This window comes from Eschscholzia californica, unplaced genomic scaffold (assembly GCF_041429995.1).
Source record: "Eschscholzia californica isolate CP2 unplaced genomic scaffold, dmEscCali1.0.p SCAF_1, whole genome shotgun sequence".
Taxonomy (NCBI): Eukaryota; Viridiplantae; Streptophyta; class Magnoliopsida; order Ranunculales; family Papaveraceae; genus Eschscholzia; species Eschscholzia californica.
Genome location: NW_028238198.1, coordinates 45274896 through 45297150, shown reverse-complemented (window position 1 = coordinate 45297150; position 22255 = coordinate 45274896). Strand labels below are relative to the sequence as shown.

Genomic DNA, 22255 nt, shown 5'->3' with positions numbered 1-22255 from the left:
ATCTGATTCTTATATAATCGTGACTTTATTATATCTCCGATTATCATATAATCGTAAATTTAACACTAGTCACTACCTAAGAAAATGAGTTTGTAGTTTAAAGGTGTAAAATTACCAGTATACCCTTTTTGTACAAGTACCAACTTTTGGTAGTTCACCCACTTTTCGTCCATAAAAAACAATGCCGACAGGTGCATCATCTCCATTTACCATCTTCTTGACCGTATCAAATAAGACAAGAGGTAAAATGATAATTTCGTATTGTTTGTCTTATACGGTCAAGAAGGTGGTGCATCTCTCATTTTTCCATCAAAAACACTTCGGACAATGTTGATAACAACTATTTCTTTTGTTAAAACTGTTGATAGCAACTTGCCTTGCAGTAAGCTTAGGACGAAACTACAGCAAGGCCGAAAGGGGCCGTGGCCCCCCTCGACCTAACTGTAGTGACCTTCACTATAATCCATTGTAACCATGATTCACAAGAATTACTTATTAATACATATAATACTTAATAGATATATAACATCAATTGTTAACAACTTCTTGGTAGGACTTTGAAGTTGTACCTCAAGTGACCTCTATTTTCTCTTACATTTTGATCAAGGTTATCGATTAGTCTTGTTGAATATTGGTAATACGGAATTTGAGTTTAAAAAATAACCGACTTCGTATTACATTGGCCCCCCTTGATCTTTGATCCTGATTCTGTCTCTGGTTGCATTTGTCAACATTCTATATTACATAGTGACAAAATCGATTTACCAGGCCATGACTGAAAAATAATAATTAAAAGGAGAAAGAAAATATTATCTTCAATTGGCCTTTCAGAGTAACATAAAATAAAATTTTTATTGCATCATATAAAATTTTGACAACATTTTAAATTATGTTGTAAGCAAAACTAATTTATATACAATTTAGAAATAACAACCACAAAATAGGAAAAAGAATCATTTTGCGCACATCCTTTATGTTTCTTTTTGGCATGATAACATTCTGCATTACTTTGTAAATTTTTTCTTTTCTTCCCGTAAAATGTTGGTAAAACCTTTGAGGAAAACATGTTTAAATGTGCAAGAAGGAAATGATCTTTCTCGTGTACACAATGATCATAGTTTATTGGTGATAGAGCTTTTGGTATTCGTCAGTGGTTATTTTTAGACCCTATAGTACTGAATAGAGATCAAAATTACATCCGGAAATAGTACTAATAAAACTAAATATTAAAAATAATACTACAGTATTCTATTTCATTGGATATGAATTTTACAACACATACCATTTTTGAGTGTGAAACTAATTTTAAATCCATAACCATCAAACTTAATTGAAGTGAACAAATTTTTTTTATTCTTGATTACATTAAAACGTGTGTGGAGTATTCAATAGAGGCAAAAACACCACAAATTAACTAGCCTGTTAACACCTTTTACAGAAAAATAGAATTTTTTTGGATACAAATATTTGTAGAATTTTTATTTGTTGAAAGTTTTAAAGCAGAAAATTTAGAATTAGATAAATGTGGTCAAAACTCCTTAATAATTGTTTGTTTGGCAATAAAAAGTCACCCAATTTTTTCTAGGTTTCAACTCCCTAGGTATTTTTATAATTTGCAACCGATTACAATGCATTTGCAAAGGATTGAAAGAGGATTACACAGTTTGCTAGAGTGTTGGAAGAAGATTGCAGCTCTTTGCAAAAGGGTGGTAAAAAACTACAAAAGAGTGGCAAACAATATGGGTCTTTAACCAAACAAAATACGAATATTTAGGTTTTTAACTAAATAAAATGCAAATGTTGAGATTTAACCGTACAAAATACAAATGTTAGAGTTTTTAACCAAACAAAATATAATTTGTCTTTTTAATTCAAAAAACCTTAAATTAGTCCTTCCCCCAATTTCCAGTTAATATGATTCCGTCCCCAGTTCGTCCAATTGGAGATATCCCTCTTTTAATTGAAATCTCCTTTTTTGCACGCAAAAGTACGAAAGTAACGTTGCTCTTATTATATTTTCTTTATTTTCCTCTCATATCTCTCCCGCCGACATAACACTCCAACTTCGATTCCCTCATGATTTCCTCTCTAATTTGTATCTTCAATTAATAATTTTAATTTCTAATTTTTTAAATTTTTCATTTGGTTTGTCATTTGACTTTGCATTTTGAATGTGCACGAGTTATAATCTATAAAAATAATAACTACGTCATGAGGTCTTCTTCGAGATTTGTAATATTGGAAAACATATATATTAACCTAAATTACAGGAAACGATTGAGAGTTTAAAAAAATTTGATTAAGATTTTACGATCTTTTGATCAAATTGTTGTGGTTGATTAATATTAAATGATAAACAAATGTTGTTGATAAAATAAAGAAAATAAATATAAGAGGAGAATAAAATAGATATTAGAAATAAAGACATCGGCTGAACAACAACGACAGTAACATACTTGTGAAGAGATATAAAGAAAATTTAATGAAATGAAAAGAAAATGTGACTAATTTTAAGTGGAAAAAATAGATATCACCTAATTAGATATAAGTTGAGAGATGAGGAAATGCTAAATTCCCCGTTTCTATTGTAAACAATTACTTTTAACATTTACAAGAACATTGTAAATTGGGAAAACAAATAATTAACCCCCTTCTTTCATATATTATAATTAATAATACTAACTTTTTGGCTGAACATTTGTTAGTAATTAAGTATTACAATATAAAATGAAAAAATAAGTGTGATTATTTGTTCCCCACTCTAGTTGGAAGAGTATAAAGAGAGAAGGTGTGTTGATTTGAAAGCAAAATATAGAAAGGTGCGAGTCATGTGACCAAAAAGGTATACCTTTTTCAATCCCCCTTCCTCATCGAGCCAAAAATCCATTACCACCAAGAGGAATTTAACAATAAGTGGTCATCTAATGATGGTGCTGTGGAAATAATTATGTTATCTTGCAATACTAATTAAAAATTGTTTGTTATGGAATTTTTCCTTTTCCCTGTAGAAGAGAAAGCACCCTATTTTAACTTTATTTTTGGGTGTGATATGCCATCATTACTTGAGAACTGCTGAGAAGTTTCAACAGAAAAAACCTGAAGTATTGATGAGCCCATAATTGATTAATTTTGCAAGTTAAGATACCTACAACAGAGCACATTTAGGTGGTCCGAAGCTGTAACATCTCATATTTTCGGTTAAACAAATAAAAGGCAACGGTTAGAAAAAGGACTATTTGGTATTTAGAAATAAATCAAATTGGGGGTTAAATGGTAACCAAAGGAAGTGGATTTAATTAGATAATAATATAGAAGGACTTGTGTTTGAGGTCAATGTAAATGGAGGGTTTAAAAAGAATTAAATAAGCTGGCCACTTTATAGCCTGACATGTGGCAATTAATTTGGTTTACAAACACACCCCACTTTTCCCCTGCTCACACGTCACCTACCCTCATATGTATCCAAATCCATTGTTGCAGAAGTAACTTTCAATTCAACAGAACTGTGAGAAATCCGATTTTTGGCCGTGAAATGTTTCGAAATTTCGTCTGTTGATTTCTTCGCGTACAGTAGTCGGAATTCAGTGAAACTTGTTCCAGGTAATCCCATTCGACTTGTTTTACATATCTATCCGTTTAGAAATTTCAATTTCGTCCAAATTTGATGGTTTTAGGATAGCTATTTCGAATACTGTATAATTATACTAATTTTATTTGGGATCGAACTTTAGAGCTATGTAGACGATTATTATTCAATTTCTTCTAAGGATTTATGTTCAGGATCATGTTTAGAATGTTATGGACTATTTTGGGGTGTCCAAATATAGACGGGGTGCTGCCGAATTATTGTAGTGCTCGAATTTCATATCTGGAATAGTTTGGAAATAAATTGGAATAGAGATAGTTACCCGAATTTTCTCATATTTCACGTGAATGGACAGTTGCAGTTATAGATTTATAGTATCGAGTTCATTATATGATTTGTCAGCCTATGAAGACTCTGAAATTAAAATAGAGTTTATGGGAAGCTGGTTGATTGGTTCGTAGGCATTTTCAATATTCAAGAGACATATGTACGAAGTTAGAGATCGATTCGATAGATACTTGAAGTCTTCTGAAGTTAGCGAATTTTCTTTTAAGTTTTCATGGTTTTGTTTTGATGATTCTTTTTATTTACGAAGGTTCTTAGTATAAGAACCTAATGTTTCTATTCGGTTTTGGTTATTCTTCCTTATCCCAGATTATGCGAATGAGGAGGAATAAGGTCGTCTGGTAGGCGGGAATCTTTGGTGATGCAAGGACTGAGGTAGGGGTTCTGAATCCTTTATCCAGCATGGTTTTATAGATAATGAATATACTAGATTCTATAGTTATATATGCGCCATTATAACTAGAGTTTAGGTAGCATGAAACTCGATTTATGTGATGAACTGAAATATGATTGAATGGTTTTACTGCGATATAAGAAATGTTTTCGAACTGTTTTGCGATGATTGCGAACTACTTGGGATTTTGTTGTACGTACCCGACTGCTTATTATGTCAACCTACGAGCACGTAGCCATTGAGGGTAGGTGACATGTGGACACGGTTGTGACCCGTGTGAGACCGGTGAGGTGGGCGACACTAGTCATGAGACCTGTGGGAGTAGAGTGCTTCACTTGCTGGCCATTGGTGCTCGTGCCTCCAGTTCGAGGCTCAGGGACGTAATCCTGACCGCTCGTCTGGGAGGTGACATTGATTGGGAATCCCTCTGCTTTGTGGCGATATGACTCTTGGTTGTTCCACTTCCGTGTTTGATAAGATAATGAATTGAATATGAATATTGGTTTTGATAAATGAACGAAACTGATTTTGAAAGATCGCATTAGATGCATGACAGGGTACCGAAGAGAATGAGGTTCAGATCCTTCCATGGTAATTGGGGGACGGCTCTCTTATTCGAACTCGGTGATCAAAAACGTATTTAGATACTTAAGGTATATATGTATCATGAGGTAAATTCTTCAATGATTGCGGAGTCCCTTAGTGGGAGAGGGGCTTACCGGCTAGGGGTAAGTCTCTTTCTCGAGGAGACGTTAGTGCATTAGCTAGTACCATAAATGGGTTGGTACTATCTAACGCACTCTAGGTTCTCCTGAGGAACTCTCCTCTTATTGGGAGCGCACCATGGGTGGGCAGCTAATCACTGCTATTGCTTGCTAGATTAAGGAAAATGGTTTGTATATAGTATATACGGTAACTGGTTTGATAACTCGTTTTGTCATGATGTTTACAACTTATTAAATGAACTTTTGAAAACGTGATGGCTTTTGGATTGGTCTTCTACCAGAATAACTCGTGTCGGTGAGTATTCTGACCCCCTACCAGTTGTTGGTGTGCAGGTGCTTTGTTGTAGCCTCGAGGCGGAGTGTGTATTCCAGCCGGTGATCTTGTCTGACGAGGTGATGTGACACAAAAATGTCACATTTGGAGGGCCTAACTTAGACTAATTAGTCCTTTTCGAGTGTTATCAATAATATTTTATGTATTTTTCATGTTAGGTACTTATTTTGGAGTTAAGCGTGTGATTCGGAATAAAAGGAGCGAATTATCACTATCATTTCATGTGCCGAAAATGAGAGAAAAAGACTTCAAGCAAATCAAATGACAAGTATATCAATGACGAGTCCGACGGTGAAAATGGTATTCAATTCGGAGTTCGGACGGGGAAGATATGGAAGAAAGAAGTCCGAGGGTATTCTAGTCCTTTGTGAGAATTTGAAGATGTAGAGACAAGGATGGAGGCACTCTCTTGGTTAATAAATCAAAGCCCAAAACCAAGTCCAAACCCAAGAAATATTAAGAGAAGAAGAATTGTGTAGAGATTTTATGGGCACCCATTTGTGGTCTAAAGACTTAGTCAAGTTTGACTAAGTCTAGGGTTTGACTCAAGTTAGAGAAAAGGGGTCAAAGACACTATTCATCATCTCCTAGCTTGGAAAGGAGGAAAGAAGAAAGGAGAGAGAGAAAGAGGCAAGAAAGTTTAGGGTTTTCTAAGGAGGGAGAGAGAGAAAGTGAGGGTCCATCATCTTCTTCATCAAAGTTTAGGGTTAAGAGTTTGAGAGAGCAAGAGGGAAAGAGACAAGGAGGGTGCCGGCCAAGTTGGCCGGCACCACTAGAGCTCGGATATGGGACGACAGTAGCTAGCAACGGCAGCAGCAGTAGTTCAGCGACAGCAGCAGCGACGGCCAGCAGCGACGGCCAGCACAACAACAGCGACAGCAGCACAACAGCAGCGACAACAGCTCAGTCGCATGGGACAACACCCCCTTTGGCCGGATCTAAGTTTAGTTGGCCGGAATCTTGGTTTTGGCCGGATTTCCTGTTTCTTTGACCGGATTTTTCGTGGTGTTCCGGCCACTTTCTTGGTCCAAAACCTTGGGGCTTTTACTTCCCATGTCATGGTCTTGCTTCCCATGTAGTTTGATTTGATTTTGGACAAGAAATTTCTAGAGAGAGAAAGCTAGGGTTAGCTTTAATGGAGGTTGTGTTCTAAATGGAGAAGATGATGGTGGTCGCTATGGGGAACCCAGAATTTGCTAAGGGGGGATCGGCTGCACCTTAAAGACTCATATTTTTCGACGATCTTAGCCTCGAACCACATCGAAAAAGGGGGATTCTCTCATCATCTTCTTTCCATTTCTTATTTAATCACCATGTTTAGCTAACTTTAGTGTGTCGATTATATGAGATAAAATGTGATGAATTCATGATTATGTTTAATATGATTTGATGTTTTGATTATAAATTGATGTTCATTTATTTCGATTATCGTTTTGATCGTATTTTCATGTGTCTTGTCAAGCACTTTGCATAGTTAATAGACGAAACGAAGTATTCGATATCGATCGTTGTCTAAGTCATAATTTCATGTGTCTTGTCATGCACTTCACATAGTTAGGCGACTAGACGACACTTTCGATGACTCGGGATTAACCGATTTAGACGTTTGTTTGACTAAGTATGATCTCCGGATATACGTAGTACTTAGAGACATCTACTTTAGGAGTCGAATATCGATTTTACCTTGACACATTAAATCGGACTACACATAGTCGTAGGTTTATCATTATGGATTCCCGGACTTCGACACCTCTCTCACTTATTTGTTGCCCGAATCGAGTCTTACCGTCTCCCGGCTCTTGTTCCTCCGACTCTTCTCTCGAATCTCTCTCGCCCGTTTATTTTTATTATTTAGTTAGTTTACTTGCTTGCTTTATTCTTTTTGTTACTCTCACAATCAAAACCCCCTATTTATCTTTGTTTCCCTTCCTTTTTAGTCTAAGTTAGCTAGTGATACCTAGGCCGGCGAACGAGACTCCTTCGTTATCCAAATCACCTTCCTATCCTTGGATCGACTCCGGTTTTACCGGTTACTACTTGATACCTCCGCTTGGGTGTGCAACCTTTTCGAGTGCATCACGAGGCTAGCAGGGTTATGTCGTTGTCTTTGGTTTTGTTTATTGGTTTTCCGTTATTTTAAAGTTATGTATTTATCGCAGAAACCAAACTCTAATATGTATATACGTAAAACTTAGAGTTGTTTATAAGTTGTATCGGTGTTGTATGAGGCGTTTGTACGTTTGTGGTTCGGGTTTCGACCCGAACTGAGTTGAGTTTGTTTAGCTTCCGCTCAATAGTTTAATTCTTTGTGTATGCGAATGTATGGTTTGCATGACAGGTTTTGCAGGTGCGACCGATTCGATTTACAAAGGAGACTCTGCCGGATTTTAGTCTCGTCTGTGAATTGCCGGGGCGTGGTCGTGTCTATTTTGGGACACGGGGCGTCACAGAAGCAAGGTCCGAAAATGTGGTCCTTATATATTCTACTAAATCATAAAATGTATATATGTATTACAGAATAACTAGAAGTACCACAAAATTATTTCATCGTATTTATATAACAAAGACGATTTTTTAATAATTAAAATCACATAATTTTGTTCTTCTTACACTTTTAGATGAAAAGTCGCTAATAATTGTCAAATAATCGAGACTGTCAGCCATATCCTTCTCGATAGATAATATAGCTAACTCATTTAACACTTTTTGTGACATAATAGACCGAATATAAGACTTACTTAACTTTAACTTAGAAAAGCTTCTTTCTACAGAGGCAACAGTAACTCGTGTAGTTAACAAAATTTTGTAGGAAAATCCATGTATTCTGGTAAGAACCTCTCATATCTTTCAAAAAATTTAATACATCACTTGGTCTTATGATCGATAAAAGACGTTTCAACACTTTCAGTTTAGAAAATATGTCTAGTCCGTCTATATTATATAAGTTTAAGGCAAACACATGAATGTCTCAAATCACCATCATCTTTGGAGTTTAACATGTTAAATTCGAACAGAAAACCAAATATTTCGTTGTACTTTTGAAGTTGCTCGAAATTGCTCTTAAATGAAGAAAGAACATGATCTAATATGTAAATGAGTAATTAACTCTAAATGTTTCTGCAACTGACACTGATAGATGCATCTTCACATGCATTCTCGTCAAATTGTTTCTTTCTACAAATAATACGTATAATTCCAAAATGTTGCTTTGACGCCCATCTTAATGGCAACTTCTTTAGTTTCAATCATGCCACTTACGAATCAACCCTACACCATCTAAGTAATGTTAAAAAAAAAAATTTATATCTCCATGATAGGAGAGAGAGAGAGAGAGAGAGAGAGAGAGAAATTAAATAAACAAAAATTAGATTTAAATTTCGATGAGGTTAACTTAATAAACCGTAGACCATCTACATAATGCTAGTTTTGTTAATATGAGAGAGAGTAAATAAAAAGAAACTTCATTTCTTACCCAATAAGAATGAAATAATGAAAGGAGATGGCAAAGATGAGAAGAAAATGTAGGGGGTTTACTTCACTCTTCGGTTTAAAGAGAAGGTTTTTGGGGTTTATAAGATTTATATTAAAAAGGTCTTCTATTCAAAGTGAAGTACTGTGGGCCGACTTCTATAATTATTAATTGATATATTTTTGTGGCCCTTTTTTACTTCAAGATTTGATACGTGGTGCCCTTTATAGTTTTCTTTTACCGTTGGGCCTCTTATGAATTCCTTAAGAAAACAATGCTTTGGTGGCCCCTAAACGCCGGTGGCCCGAAGCGACGCTTTGTTCGCTTTGTGTCAGGGCCAGCCCCGTACAAGGGATGAGTTTTTGTTAGAAACAATGGAGAGGTGGATCTAAATGAGTTCTACCACCTGAGTCATACTCTAACAAGAGAGATTATAGAGAAATCAGTACAATACTCCTAGATACCTTAAACTCTATTGTAGCATAAAGGCAAGCGGGGAGGTAAATCCGATTAAACTCTTCCTCAGAACCCTACTCTAACAAGAGAGACAAAGCACAGAGGTTTTCCGTACTCGAGAGAATAGTGGTTGTGCAAGGTCAAATAACGCCACAGATCCACTTTTCCAAATTGGAACTGTTACTGACAAAAATACAATCGCGTCCAGTGTTTTTTGCCTTGTAAGACCAAGCTACGTGGCTATCCATTGGCGGTAGACTGACGCCTCCTTACAAACAACACTGAAATGAGATCCAAATTTAATCCTGACAATTCCATTAATTTCATGATTGCGCAATGAAATGACTTGAGTGTCGAATTGTCTTTGCAGGTACCTTCCCATCTCAGTCTTCATTATTGACAGAGAAAGGAATCATTCCAGAGTTAAAATGTAACATTTTTCCTATGATATGCAGGAAACAAATTTTTCACGACATCAGTTTGTCACTAGCAAAAGAGGGAACACTTCAAGTCACCAACATTTGTGAAATAACACATGAATCCTTGCATCATCAAAATGTCAAAAGAAAATGGTCCAGTAGAGGAGATTGCTCGTTTGAGAGAAGAAAAGTTTTGAGATGCAAATACGTTGTCCATGATGCATAGACTTGCTACTTTATCCCCTGCAAGGAATCTAGTTGCCACACCTGCTACTTCTACTACATCCTTCATAGCTAGAGATAGAGAGTTAGAAGTTATGGTATAACTGAGACGTAAAGAAGATAAACAACCAAGAAGAGATTGGATGTGATGAGTCAAATTAGGACAACTTTGACCAGTCAAGAAGTCAATAGATTGACCTAAGCCACGCGTTTCAAATCTCACGTTCTTAAGAAACAAACCCTCGATAAATCCATCGATGGAGTGAATCTGATAGAACTCTATCACCTGAGCCCAACTCTAACTAGAGAGATTGTTGGGAGGTATGCATGAGTCTCCTAGACGCCTTCAACCATGCGTTGGCCTAGAGACAAATGAAGAGGTCGACCTGAGTCTGTTCTGCACCTCAGCTCCAAGATGTTTTTAAGGAAGAGAGGGAGAGAAAGCGAAAGAGATGGAGAGGAAGAAAGGAAGAGGGACAGGGAGAAGAAGAGAGTTGAGAGGATAAAGAGAAAAAAACGGTTAATATAGTGGTGGTGGTGGTGGTGGTGCTCATGTCGTCGGAAATGATGGTGGTGGTTGGAAGTTGTGGTGGTGGTGGTGGTGGAGGCGAGGATGAAAAGTTTATGTTTGGACTAAAAATAAGAACTCCCCTAAGTCATTCTTGATTGACAAAGTCTTTATTCCCCCCTGATACTATTTCGAATGCCCCAAAGCCGCGCCTAACTAATTCCCTCTAAAAACCAAGACCTTAGCGCCTCTCACTGCTTCTGTCTGTAGGCACCACTAATTCTTTTTACCAACCAGACCCATATCCGTTTAGCCACATCAACTATTCCACAATCAATGTTTTCTGATTTTGTTATAAGCACCCTCCAGCAGACCAATTCCTTTTCACTATAACCACTTTTTTTTTTGAAAAGATTGAGTAGTATGATTAATAATCAAAACTGAGTAGAGCAGCTGAGGAAGCTACCCTATTACAACAGAACACAAAGATGAAAAAATTACATGAGGCTTATAACCTAATTAAAGCCTCCTAATTCTTAACTTCATCATTGTGTGAAGTAGAAGCATACCATGGTCAGCCCAAATGCCAATGGTAGATCAAATTCATTGTTCTTAATGTTTGCTTCCCGTTCTTCGTCATCTCCCTTCTTCACTGTTCTTAATGTTTGCTTCCCATATTTCAACAAAAACAAAAGCATCTTGGAGTATTGTTCGAGCGATGCTACCCAAATTATAGCAGTTGGAGTTCAAAGTCGAAAGAAGCCTTTCATGTCCATTTTCTTCTTTTCCGCTGCTTCTCTAATGACATTTGCTAAAAAAAAATTTGAAATGGACTACGTTAGCATGCCATTGTTTGGAACGTATTGTCCAAATGAACTGGGGCAGTAGGCGTTTCCAAACCTCTAATATATAAGGGCACAACAAGAAAAAAATGATCCACTGTTTGACCTAGTGATTTTCACAAACAACATGCCTCCAAAAGATTAGATGCAATTTCAGAGGTTTGGTAACACCAGAGAAACCTAAATCCCACAAATCATTACTTAAAGTTGTTTCTAATACATTCATGAACTGTGTAGCTTTTCTCCATAAAGAATGGATCCGTGCAGTAAATGCCCTTGTTTTATTCTAATATTGTATGTCGTCTAAAGATACGGAGAAAAATTATTTTCAAACTCCTTTTGTAGTTAATCAAGTTTTTCTTAGTTGGCGAGAGAAGAACAGAAAAATTGAGAGAGAAAGAGGCGGAGAAGAAATCCATCATACGGAAGGGTAGTTTTGTCACCCACGTGGGTGAAAAAATTCGAGAGGGAACTGCCATTTGGTGAAATTATTTCGGCTGTTGTATATTAGTAGTGATGGATATAAATGTAATTTACTTTAAGCTAAAGGATAATCTTGTAATTGTAATCTTCTTCGTTTCTCTATAAAATACCCTAGAGAACAGGGTATCTTGAGTTCTACATTCTATATGGTATCAAGAGCACATTTCCAAAAACCTTTTTCATCTCCTTGGTTTTCAGTGCCGTCACCTTTGTTTACTCTTCAATGGCTGACTCTGCAATCAACACTACAGTCCCTTCTTCTCTTAATCCACCTCCTCCTTCCTCCTCCTCCATTACCCACTCTGTTTCTTCCTTTCCCAATCTCTCTAACATTGCTCACCTAGTCTCTATTAGACTTGATAATACCAACTATCTCTTATGGAAGAGTCAGCTACTACCTATCCTCCATTCTCAAGACCTTTTCAAGTTTGACAATGGCTCCTTTCCCCCTCCACCTGAGTTTCTACCCTCCACTTCATCTAAAGGTTCCTCTGCTTCCTCCATTAACCCTGAGTATCTCTACTGGTATCGCATCGACCAGATGCTTCTTTCATGGCTTAATGCCACTCTAACCGAACCAGTGCTGAGTCAAGTGCTTGTTCTTTCCTCCTCTAAGGCTGTATGGGATTCTCTTGAACGAAATTTCTCCTCCATCAACTCTGCTCGTCTCATGAATTTGAAGTTACAACTTCAAACAACCAAAAACGGTTCTCTCTCTGTCAATGAGTATCTTCTTAGACTCAAATCCATCTCTGATTCTCTTGCTGCTGTTGGACACCCAGTTGCTGATTCAGAACTGGTGTTAGTCATCTTATCTGGTCTTAGTACAGACTATGAAGGGTTTGTTACCTCCATTACCACTCGTCTCACTCCACCTTCTTCCTCTGAGCTTCACTCTTTGTTGCTTACCCATGAATTCAGGATTGAGCTCCTTCGCACTCAGAATGTTCAACCAGCAGCTCTTCTCTCTCAGCCTACTGCACCCCCTCGACCTCAATCCTTCTCAACTAACAGAGGTAATAGAGGTCGTTCTAACAGAGGAGGTTACAGAGGCTCCTCAAGAGGATATAACTCTCACAGAGGTGGTTATCAGAAATACAACTCTTCAGTTCTTGGTCCTCCTCCTCAACCACTGATTTGTCAATATTGTGGTAAGGTAGGCCATTCAACTCGTCAATGTTATAGTCTTCCAAGTTTCAATGATATGGCTCAATCCTTCTCTGCTATGGGTTTAGAGTCTGTTCCTTCAGACCCCAACTGGTACATTGATTCGGGTGCTTCAATGCACATTTCATCTGATGCTGCTTCTACCTCCTCTAGGTCTGAGATTAATCATCCTGCTCATGTTATGGTGGGTACAGGCAATGTTACCCCTGTATCAGGTATTAAAAACATTATCCTTCCTTTCAATAATTTCTCTCTCAAAAATGTTTTGTTAGTTCCCTCATTCAAGAAGAATCTTATCTCTGTCTCTCATCTAGTTCGTGATTTTGATTGTCTTGTGGTTTTTCATCGAAATGGCTTTTATGTTCAGGACATTCCAACAAGGAGGAAACTCCTAGTAGGAACAATTAACAATGGTCTCTATCAACTCTCACCCAACAAAGCCGATCCTTCTTCAGTTCCAACATCTCTCTTTGCTTCACCTCTGTCTTCATCTTCCACAGCTACCTCTGAAGTCTGGCAGTTTAGCTCATCCCCACTTGCAAATTTTCAATTTAGTTGTTAAGAACAATGCTTTACCTTTAAAGAAAGTTTTAATGAACTCAATTAAATGTAATAGTTGCATTTTGGGCAAACACCATCGTCTCCCATTTACTTCTGTTGTTCATACTTCGACTTCCCCTAATGAGCTCATACATTCTGATCTCTGGGGTCCTTCCCCAATCACCTCCCCTTCTGGCTATCGCTATGTGCTTCTGCTCATAGATGGCTTTACCAGATTCACATGGCTGTATTTTTTAAAAACCAAATCAGAGGTAATCACACATTTCAAAACATTTAAAGTTTTTGTTGAAAAACAATTTGGTTCTCCTATCAAAATCCTTCAATCCGATGGTGGAGGTGAATATGTCAATACTGAGTTTTCGAATTTTCTTATTACAAATGGTATTCACCATCGTCGGTCGTGTCCTCACACACCCCAACAAAATGGGGTGGCTGAGAGAAAAATTCGCCATTTGGTTGAAACCTCCATTACTCTTCTTCATCAAGCTTCTGTTCCTCACTCCTTTTGGCCTGAGGCTTTTCAAACTGCAATATATACTATAAATCGATTACCTAGTTCTACTACCAATGGTATCTCTCCCTTCGAAAAACTTCTTCACATCAAACCCAACTATCAAGATCTTCGAATTTTTGGGTGTAGATGTTATCCCTTGTTATCACCTTATCGTTCTTTGAAGCTCGATATCAAATCAAAACCCTGCATATTCATTGGTTACAGTCCAAATTATAAAGGTTATAAGTGTTTGGATGAATCGTCTTCTCGGATTTACCTCTCACGTCATGTTCTATTTGACGAAAATCACTTTCCCTTTGCCTGTTCTTCAAAGAGGGATGAAGCTAACCCTAATTCCAACGTCTCTTTAATCTGGACCGTTGATCCCCTCCGTACTCCTTCTTTTAATCCTGATCGAACATCAATTTTGGGACAAAGTGGTCCTCCAGCACAACTTCCCTCTCTGCCAGCACAACTTCCCTCTCTGCCAGCTGCTTCTCTCGGGCTGGTACAACGTGATACTCGATCACCACCTCCCTCTCGTCCAGCTGGTCCCACCTCCCTGCCACATCGTCCTTCTCTGACCCCTCCTTCTCCTTCCACCAGCGAAACATTACCTGACCACATGTCTCCCACTAACCCTAATATCTTTGACAACCAACAGGTGTCTCAAAACCCCTCTTCCTCTAACCAAAACCCTAATACCCAAATTACTACCTCCATCCCCTTCAGACGACTCTATTCGTCCTCAGCCATTACCATCCACAACTCAACCTTCTTCGTCAACTCATCCTATGATCACTCTCAGTCGTGATGGCACGAGAAAACCTAGGGTTTTATTAACAACTCCCACTAATGAATTAGTTAACTTTGTTGAACCTTCAACCTATCTACAGGCTTCGAAATTTACTCACTGGAATCAAGCTATGGTTGATGAAATACAGGCTCCTAAGAAGAATAATACATGGACATTAGTTCCACCACCGGTTAATGGAAATGTAGTCGACTGTAAATGGATTTATAAGGTGAAACAAAAGGCGGATGGTTCGATTCAAAGATACAAAGCTCGTCTGGTAGCTAGGGGTTACACTCAAGAACATGGGGTTGATTATGACGTAACCTACAGTCCTGTAGTTCGACCGGCGACGATCAGATCAATACTCTCAATTGCAATCTCAGGTAACTGGAAAATTCAACAATTAGACGTTAAGAATGCATTTTAAATGGTGATTTGGTCGAAACTGTCTACATGTCCCAACCCAAGGGTTTTGAAAATCATTCTCTTCCCAATCATGTCTGTAAATTGAACAAGGCCATCTATGGCCTAAAACAGGCTCCAAGAGCCTGGCACTCTCGTTTCAGCAGTAGTATTATCAAGTTTGGTTTTCGGCAATCCATTTCGGATCCCTCCATGTTCTATTTTCATTCTTCAAAGGACATTATCATCTTATTACTTTACGTTGATGACATCATAGTCACTGGTTCGTCGTCTTCACTGTTGTCTACCTTTATCTCTTGGCTAAAATCTCAATTTGATATGACTGATCTTGGTCCTCTAAGCTATTTCTTAGGAATGGAGGCAACTAGAACTTCTGAGTCATTAATTCTTACTCAAAGAAAGTATTCAATTGATTTATTGGCTCGATTTGGTTTATTAGATTCTAAACCAGTTTCAACTCCTGTTCTAACTGGGAATAAGTTATCCAAATTGGATGGAACACCATTGCCTAATCCTCAAATTTTTCGAAGTTTAGTGGGTGCTTTACAGTATTTGACATTAACAAGACCGGATATAGCCTACTCTGTTAATCAAATATCAAAGTTTATGTCAAAACCTTCGTCTGTTCATTTAATGGCTGCCAAGAGAATTCTAAGGTATCTAAAAGGAACCCTTTCTCATGGGTTAAGTTTCCGACGAGCCACGTCGTTGCCTCTCATTGGCTATTCGGATGCTGACTGGGCAGGGTCCCCAGATGATAGACGTTCGACGTCTGGCTATTGTATATTTCTTGGGCCAAATTTAATTGCGTGGGCCTCCAAAACCCAGCCCACAGTGGCTCGGTCTTCTACTGAAGCGGAATATAGAGCGGTGGCTTTAGCATCAACTGAGTTGATTTGGTTACGTAATCTTCTAAAAGAACTGGGCCTCTCTCAAGGCACTCCTCCTATTATCCATTGTGATAACCTAAGCACTACTTATCTAACGGTCAATCCAATCTTGCATTCAAGGACCAAGCACGTGGCAATCGACTTTCACTTTGTCCGCGAACAGGTCAAGGCTGGCACTCTTAAAGTTCAGTTTATACCAAGTGACTCTCAACTTGCTAATGTTTTCACAAAGGGTCTGCCCTCCTCTCGGTTTCAAGAACTCAACTTCAAGCTCTCATTAGTTCCTGGGCATTCGGCTTGAGGGGAGGTATTAGTAGTGATGGATATAAATGTAATTTACTTTAAGCTAAAGGATAATCTTGTAATTGTAATCTTCTTCATTTCTCTATAAATATAGAAATACCCTAGAGAACAGGGTATCTTGAGTTCTACATTCTATATTGTATCTACGTTTTGATGATTTTTCTGCTATTAAACCAACTTATTTTGGCCCAAAAATGTACTTTCTTAATAAAAAATATTTCTAGTTCCAAAATAGAAAAAACCATTTCGTTTATCTGACCCGAAAACGCATTCGCCTACCAAATGCAATTTATCTAGAAATATAAATTTCATTTTCTCAAATGTTCCCGTAGGTAAAATATCTTTACCTACCTCTCTCCCTTTGTGGACAAATACATTTTAAACGAGTAAACCCCATTTTATAGCGATTAGAATCTCAAACTCAGACAAACTTGATGTTCCATGAATCTAGAATACCTCATCGAATTTACACGTGTATAAATTTTTTGTTTAGATCACTTCTATTTTCTCACCCAGTGAGCTAGCTGCTCAAACTCATTTGTATTTAAGCAACTTAACTAATTTTATCTGTTGACTATCGACGGTCATCAACTCACCACATACTGTAGTCAGGATTCAACAAAAAAAAAAACTTGATAAATTTTATAAATTAGTCTAACAAAAATCACGTACAACTTTAATTTCAACATTAACCCGAAACACCCTCTTCAAAAAATAAAAAATAATTTTTTGTCCGGCCACTGTTCAGCTAATTCCAATTAGAGAAGTGACTGCCTAAAATTTAAAGAGATAATTAAATCCCTTTCTCTCCTTAAATCATAACCGACCACATACTGTAGTCAGGATTCAACAAAGATAGTGGTCAGCCAAAATAGATCTTTTTAAATAAATATTTCGTTAAATAGTTCTTATTTTCCCTTCTTTTCATAGATTGACATTTTGACAATATTCAGAACTTTCAAAAAATTTCATTCTTTCAATATTTTACAAAAAATAAATAAAAAACGAAGTGGGAGAGTTTGGAGTAGTGAATGTCCACCCTGCTCCTATAACAAAGAAGGCAAATAAATTGCCTTCTAAAAAAACAAACAACCCTTGATGGCCATAAAATAAATCAAATAAATTAACAAAACTATTAGTACAAAACAAAAAAGAGAAATTATTAAACAGGTGGGCGAGCCGATGATGATGATGAAGACTGATCGGCTTCACCTCTGGCTCGATCAGCTTTAGAGCCAAGCCGATCAAACGGTAATTTAACGGTACCGTCAGTAGTAGTAATAGGAGCCCTAGATGAAGTACTCCGCGTGAAAAAAGGCATTGACAATTTGAAACCCCAATGATCAGATTTAGACAACCGGCCAAACTGGTAAAACCTACCAACACTACCACTACGAAATCCCGGCCGATTACTATCACCACCACCACCACCACCGGAAACTGACGACTGTCTCATCGTCCGATTCAATTTCTCATTCTCAATTATAATCTGTTTTCTAACATCTTCTGGTAATCTCAAAGTAAATCTATCAACATTTTCACCTGGTTGAATCAATGAATGACCTGTTGAATGAGATCTAGGAAATTTACCTGCAATTTTAGGTATTATTGATGACCTTGATCTTACTGGACGACGATTTTGATTTTGAATTTGAGATGGATTGATTACTTCTGGTTTCATAGTTGATGATGATGAAGAGTCTCTAATTTGATCATCAGTTATATGAATTAGAACTTGTTCTTGTGATTCATTGTTGTTGTTGATTTGATTCAATCTTGTTTGATTTAGATCAGAATCAGAATCAGATTCAGAAGAATCTTCTGGATCTTGATTGAGAGTATTTTGATCTTGTTCTTGATTAGGTGGGGAAGTGATTTCATTGAGATTACATCGACAAACAGGACAAGTAGTGTGAGAAACTAACCAAGCATCAATACATTCAGGATGAAAGACATGATCACATTTAGGAAGTAATCGAAGAGTTTCATCATCTTCAAATTCATTCAGACAAACAGCACATTCTAGGGTTCCTTTACCTAATTTAAGTGCTTTCACAGCTGAATACAAGAAAGTTGGAAATGTTTCAATTACTGATGGATCAAGTCCTTTTTTAGTTCTTCTTGATCGTCCAACCCCTCCACCAACACCACCACCGTTGACTGGTCGAATTGTGTCGGCGCCACCTCTTCCAACGCACTGACGGATGTAAATAGAGAAGAATCCCATGAAGAAGAAGGCTGTGATTAGGACTAGAATCACCACCAGCATCGACGGTCGGAAATTCTGTTGGTCTAGTGGTGGTGGTGGGGGTACTCTATCTGATTGTGCGGTGGAGTAGGGGAATAAAAAGATGAGTTGGATGAGGAGGAGAAGAGAATAGCCGTCCACGTGGATGATCTGACGGTTGTTTTTCTTTTGCCGAAGGTCCATGATGATGAACTTCATCAATCAGTAAGAAACTATAGAGAGAGAGAGAGAGAGAGAGAGAGAGAGAGAGAGAGAGAATAAGAGATGATAGAGAAGAAGAGATAAGAGATTTAAGGAAGTAAGGAAGGAAGAGGTGAATCGTGAATGTCAAGGAAGAAGACTTTCAATTGCGTTTCCTATGGTTTGGTTTGGTGTAGGCTGGAGTGCTGGACCATATTGACTTTCACTACAACTGATGAGGTGATAGCCAACGTCACACGTGACTATTGTTTTAGTTTGGCCACAAATCCCATTATTAGGCCATTTACCTTAGCATCTGACAATGCTTTTTCCATAACTATTTAGCAGACTGAGGTCTCGTTCCTCAACAAAATTAACCAAACAAATCTCTCGCGCCTCTCTATTTTTATTCACGTTCGTTTTATCTTTCCTTGCTTCATCACCACGGCAAAGGCAAGTCTGAAAACTCTTGTACTAAGCTTAATTTGTACTAAATTTGAACTGCACAGACTAGTGCCCGCCTGAGAGTACTCAGACTGTCAGATCTGTGGACCTCAGACTATTCAGTCCGAGACATACAAGAAGTACCAAGAGAGGGAAAATAAGACGCCGGTAGACACAATCATAAATAAATATAACAACTTATTCCTAGTAGGGCCATCCTGCCCCACATTCTTCCATTTTTTAGGCTTTTGGTGCATATTTTATGTGAATCCAACAGACTCTCTCACTCTCATCATTCTAGATATTTTAGCAGAAAACTCTGATCTTGGTCTCTTCAATTGAGAAACAATTAATATGTTATAACTCTACTAAAGTCATACTCTGAAGTCTGTACAATATACTACTACTACTTGGCAGTTGCTCAATGAACAAGAAGCTATTAATTTCATGGTGTTATTGCAAGAAAGGCAATTTTAACTAATTGACTTGCAGAATTATTTTAGAAGTGGGGTGCCTCTATAGGCGCCTCCCCTAATTGCTGTAGGGGCCTCCCTCTGTTGGCGCCTTCCTCTGTTGGCGCCAAAAGGCTCCTCCCGCATCTCTTCTTATTTTCTTTTTTCATACTTTTCTTTCTCTTTCTACTTCCAGAAATGGGCGATCCATCTAAAATGCTTATTGTTCTTGAAAGAAAGATCAAACAAATTTTAGATTAGTGGTTTGAATAGATCAGAATAAGTGATTGATCTATCATTTGAAGAGATCAAATATTAATTAGTGATATTTCAAATGCTAAAACCCTAGAACCAGGTATCGAAATAATTGATGCTATGATAATTCTTAAAAGTGCTTCTTGGATTTGTCTTTGTTCATTGCTACACACACTAAATTGATGCTAAAACCCTCTGTATGGAGGCGCCAACAGAGGGAGGCCCCTACAGCAATTAATGCAGGCGCCTATAGAGGCACCCTTAGAAGTGTGGTCGGGATCTTTGTTAATTTTGAAGTTCTTTTAGTTGTATTTTAGAAAATTCGAATTTCTTAGTTCCTAACTTCCTAATAAGTAGTGTCGTCTTTCCAAATAATTAGCCAACTACAGTATATAGTATTTAACAAAACCATTGAATGTCAATCATATATTTATAGCATGAGAGATATTTTTAGAAGATTTTGAAGGCGAGTTGCCTAGTACGATTTAACTTTAGTCTTTTTTTTATGGAAAGTTTAACATTAGTCTTATGTAGCCAAGTCTAGATAGTTAAATAGATTGGACAAATAATGCCACCATGACCATAACAAAAGTTTTGTTACATTTGTAATAGTACACTGCCATCTCAAACTACAAAAATCGTAACAAGAGCCAATTGAAAGTATATCTAGTGACGGGATATATATTTAAAAGTAATGTATGCAGGTAAGAAATAAAACTAATATCACTTGTTTTTCAAAAGCAAAATGAACTTCTAGCATTTCAAGTGAATCCGTGACTGCAACATTGGAGGCAAGCGTGAACAATTGAGAAATAATGAGATGGTATGAGGACTGTTTTCAAATTTAGACATTCTCCCATAACTTTTATTCTAATTTTAGATTATAATGCACATGTGGATATTTAAATGGAATAATTACATCTTAATAACTCAAAGTATTTGCCTTTATGATCACTATTATTTTTTGTTGTAACTATTTTTGTTTCAATGTAGTAATATTCTATTACTTTCAAATACATACGGTCACCAACCCAACTATATTTGAAGTTTCGGGAGTAACCAACCTCATTACCATTTTTTGATGAGTTATCTTTGTCAAAATCTTTTGTGATTCTAGCATCTCTCTAAGCATTAATATCCATATAAGAAAAAGATACAGAAGAGAAAGATAATTAATGGAAGAAAAATATTAATTAAGGAAAGAAGTGTTCACAATATTACCAATTGAAAACCGAGATAAAGAAGAACAAAAACTAGGAGAAGTAAAAAGAATAACCTTCGGGGAAGTCCTAGAATCACAAAGATTTTTGATAAAAGAGGTTACCCAGCTAATGTGGCGGTTGTAATATTTATCTCTCAATGGTCCAGATTTAGTCAAACTTTCAAACCACAACCGCCACATCAGTTGGGTAACTTCTTTCGTCAAAATCACAAATTTTTTTGTAATTCTAGCATCTCTCTAACATTAATTGATGAATCAAAATAACAATTGGCAACCGTTTTTGAACCAAATTGGTGATCAAAATAATAGATAAGGTTATTGATCTAGATACTTATCATAAAAGATTTTTCTAACCAAGCATTTAGCCATTTATTATCATGAAAAAGACATTTTAGTCAAGGGATGGCTTGACACATGGAATCAAGCAAGAGGGTGGTTAACTGGTGTTTATTGGAGGAAAAATATAGGAGATATGTCTAGAAAGGGAGTCAAAGAAATGTAGCTGACCAACTTTGAGTAAAAAATTGACTTTTTTAATGGTCACTCTTGAATCTGATTCTTGTTATCTTTTCTTTTTTTTGCTTTTCTTTTATCTTGACTGTCATTTAACAAAGAAGATTTGCTAGGTTCTTTGGGGTAGAGATCATAAGTTTTGGGGTTGTTCAAAGAATCATAAATCTTTAAATTTCAGGTTTAAAATTAGGTAAAGTAGAAATCCCTCGAGATTTAAATCTTTAAATTTACGGTGTGTTTGGATAAAAGAATCATAAATCTACAGAATTACATTCATTCAGATTCATGGTTCTACGGACTCATAAGTCTAAATGTTTTTCTTTATTTGTTTAACAAACAGAATCTTAATTAAATTTACAATTATCTGAATTTTTTTAGTTTGTATTTCGTCATAAAACGTAAGAAAATGTACATGATATAACTCAATGTAGAAGTAAACATTGTGGATTGAGAGAGAAGATAAAAGAGCATCTTTAACCAAAAAGAATTCAGCATTAACAATAGCAATAAACTATATAAATGCTT

The 22255-nt window shown here is 37.0% G+C and overlaps 1 protein-coding gene and 1 long non-coding RNA gene across 2 annotated transcripts; one reads left to right on the top strand and one right to left on the bottom strand.

The window, feature by feature from the left end:
• Positions 1–3482: 3482 nt before the first annotated feature.
• LOC147567122 (uncharacterized) lies at positions 3483–6824 on the top strand. The gene is made up of 4 exons (XR_015230699.1): positions 3483–3600; positions 4241–4306; positions 5370–5443; positions 5543–6824. It is a non-coding gene; the product is annotated as an uncharacterized LOC147567122 (long non-coding RNA).
• Positions 6825–17362: 10538 nt separating this feature from the next.
• On the bottom strand, positions 17363–19132 carry LOC147567121 (E3 ubiquitin-protein ligase ATL9-like). The gene has a single exon (XM_086653747.1). The coding sequence runs from the start codon at positions 18860–18862 to the stop codon at positions 17579–17581; it is 1284 nt and encodes a 427-aa protein (XP_086509873.1). The 5' UTR covers positions 18863–19132; the 3' UTR covers positions 17363–17578.
• Between the last annotated feature and the right edge of the window lie 3123 nt (positions 19133–22255).

What these genes read in the sequence shown, in the direction of transcription:
- LOC147567121 (XM_086653747.1), bottom strand. Translation starts at nt 18,862, where the DNA reads ATGAAGTTCATCATCATGGACCTTCGGCAAAAGAAAAACAACCGTCAG.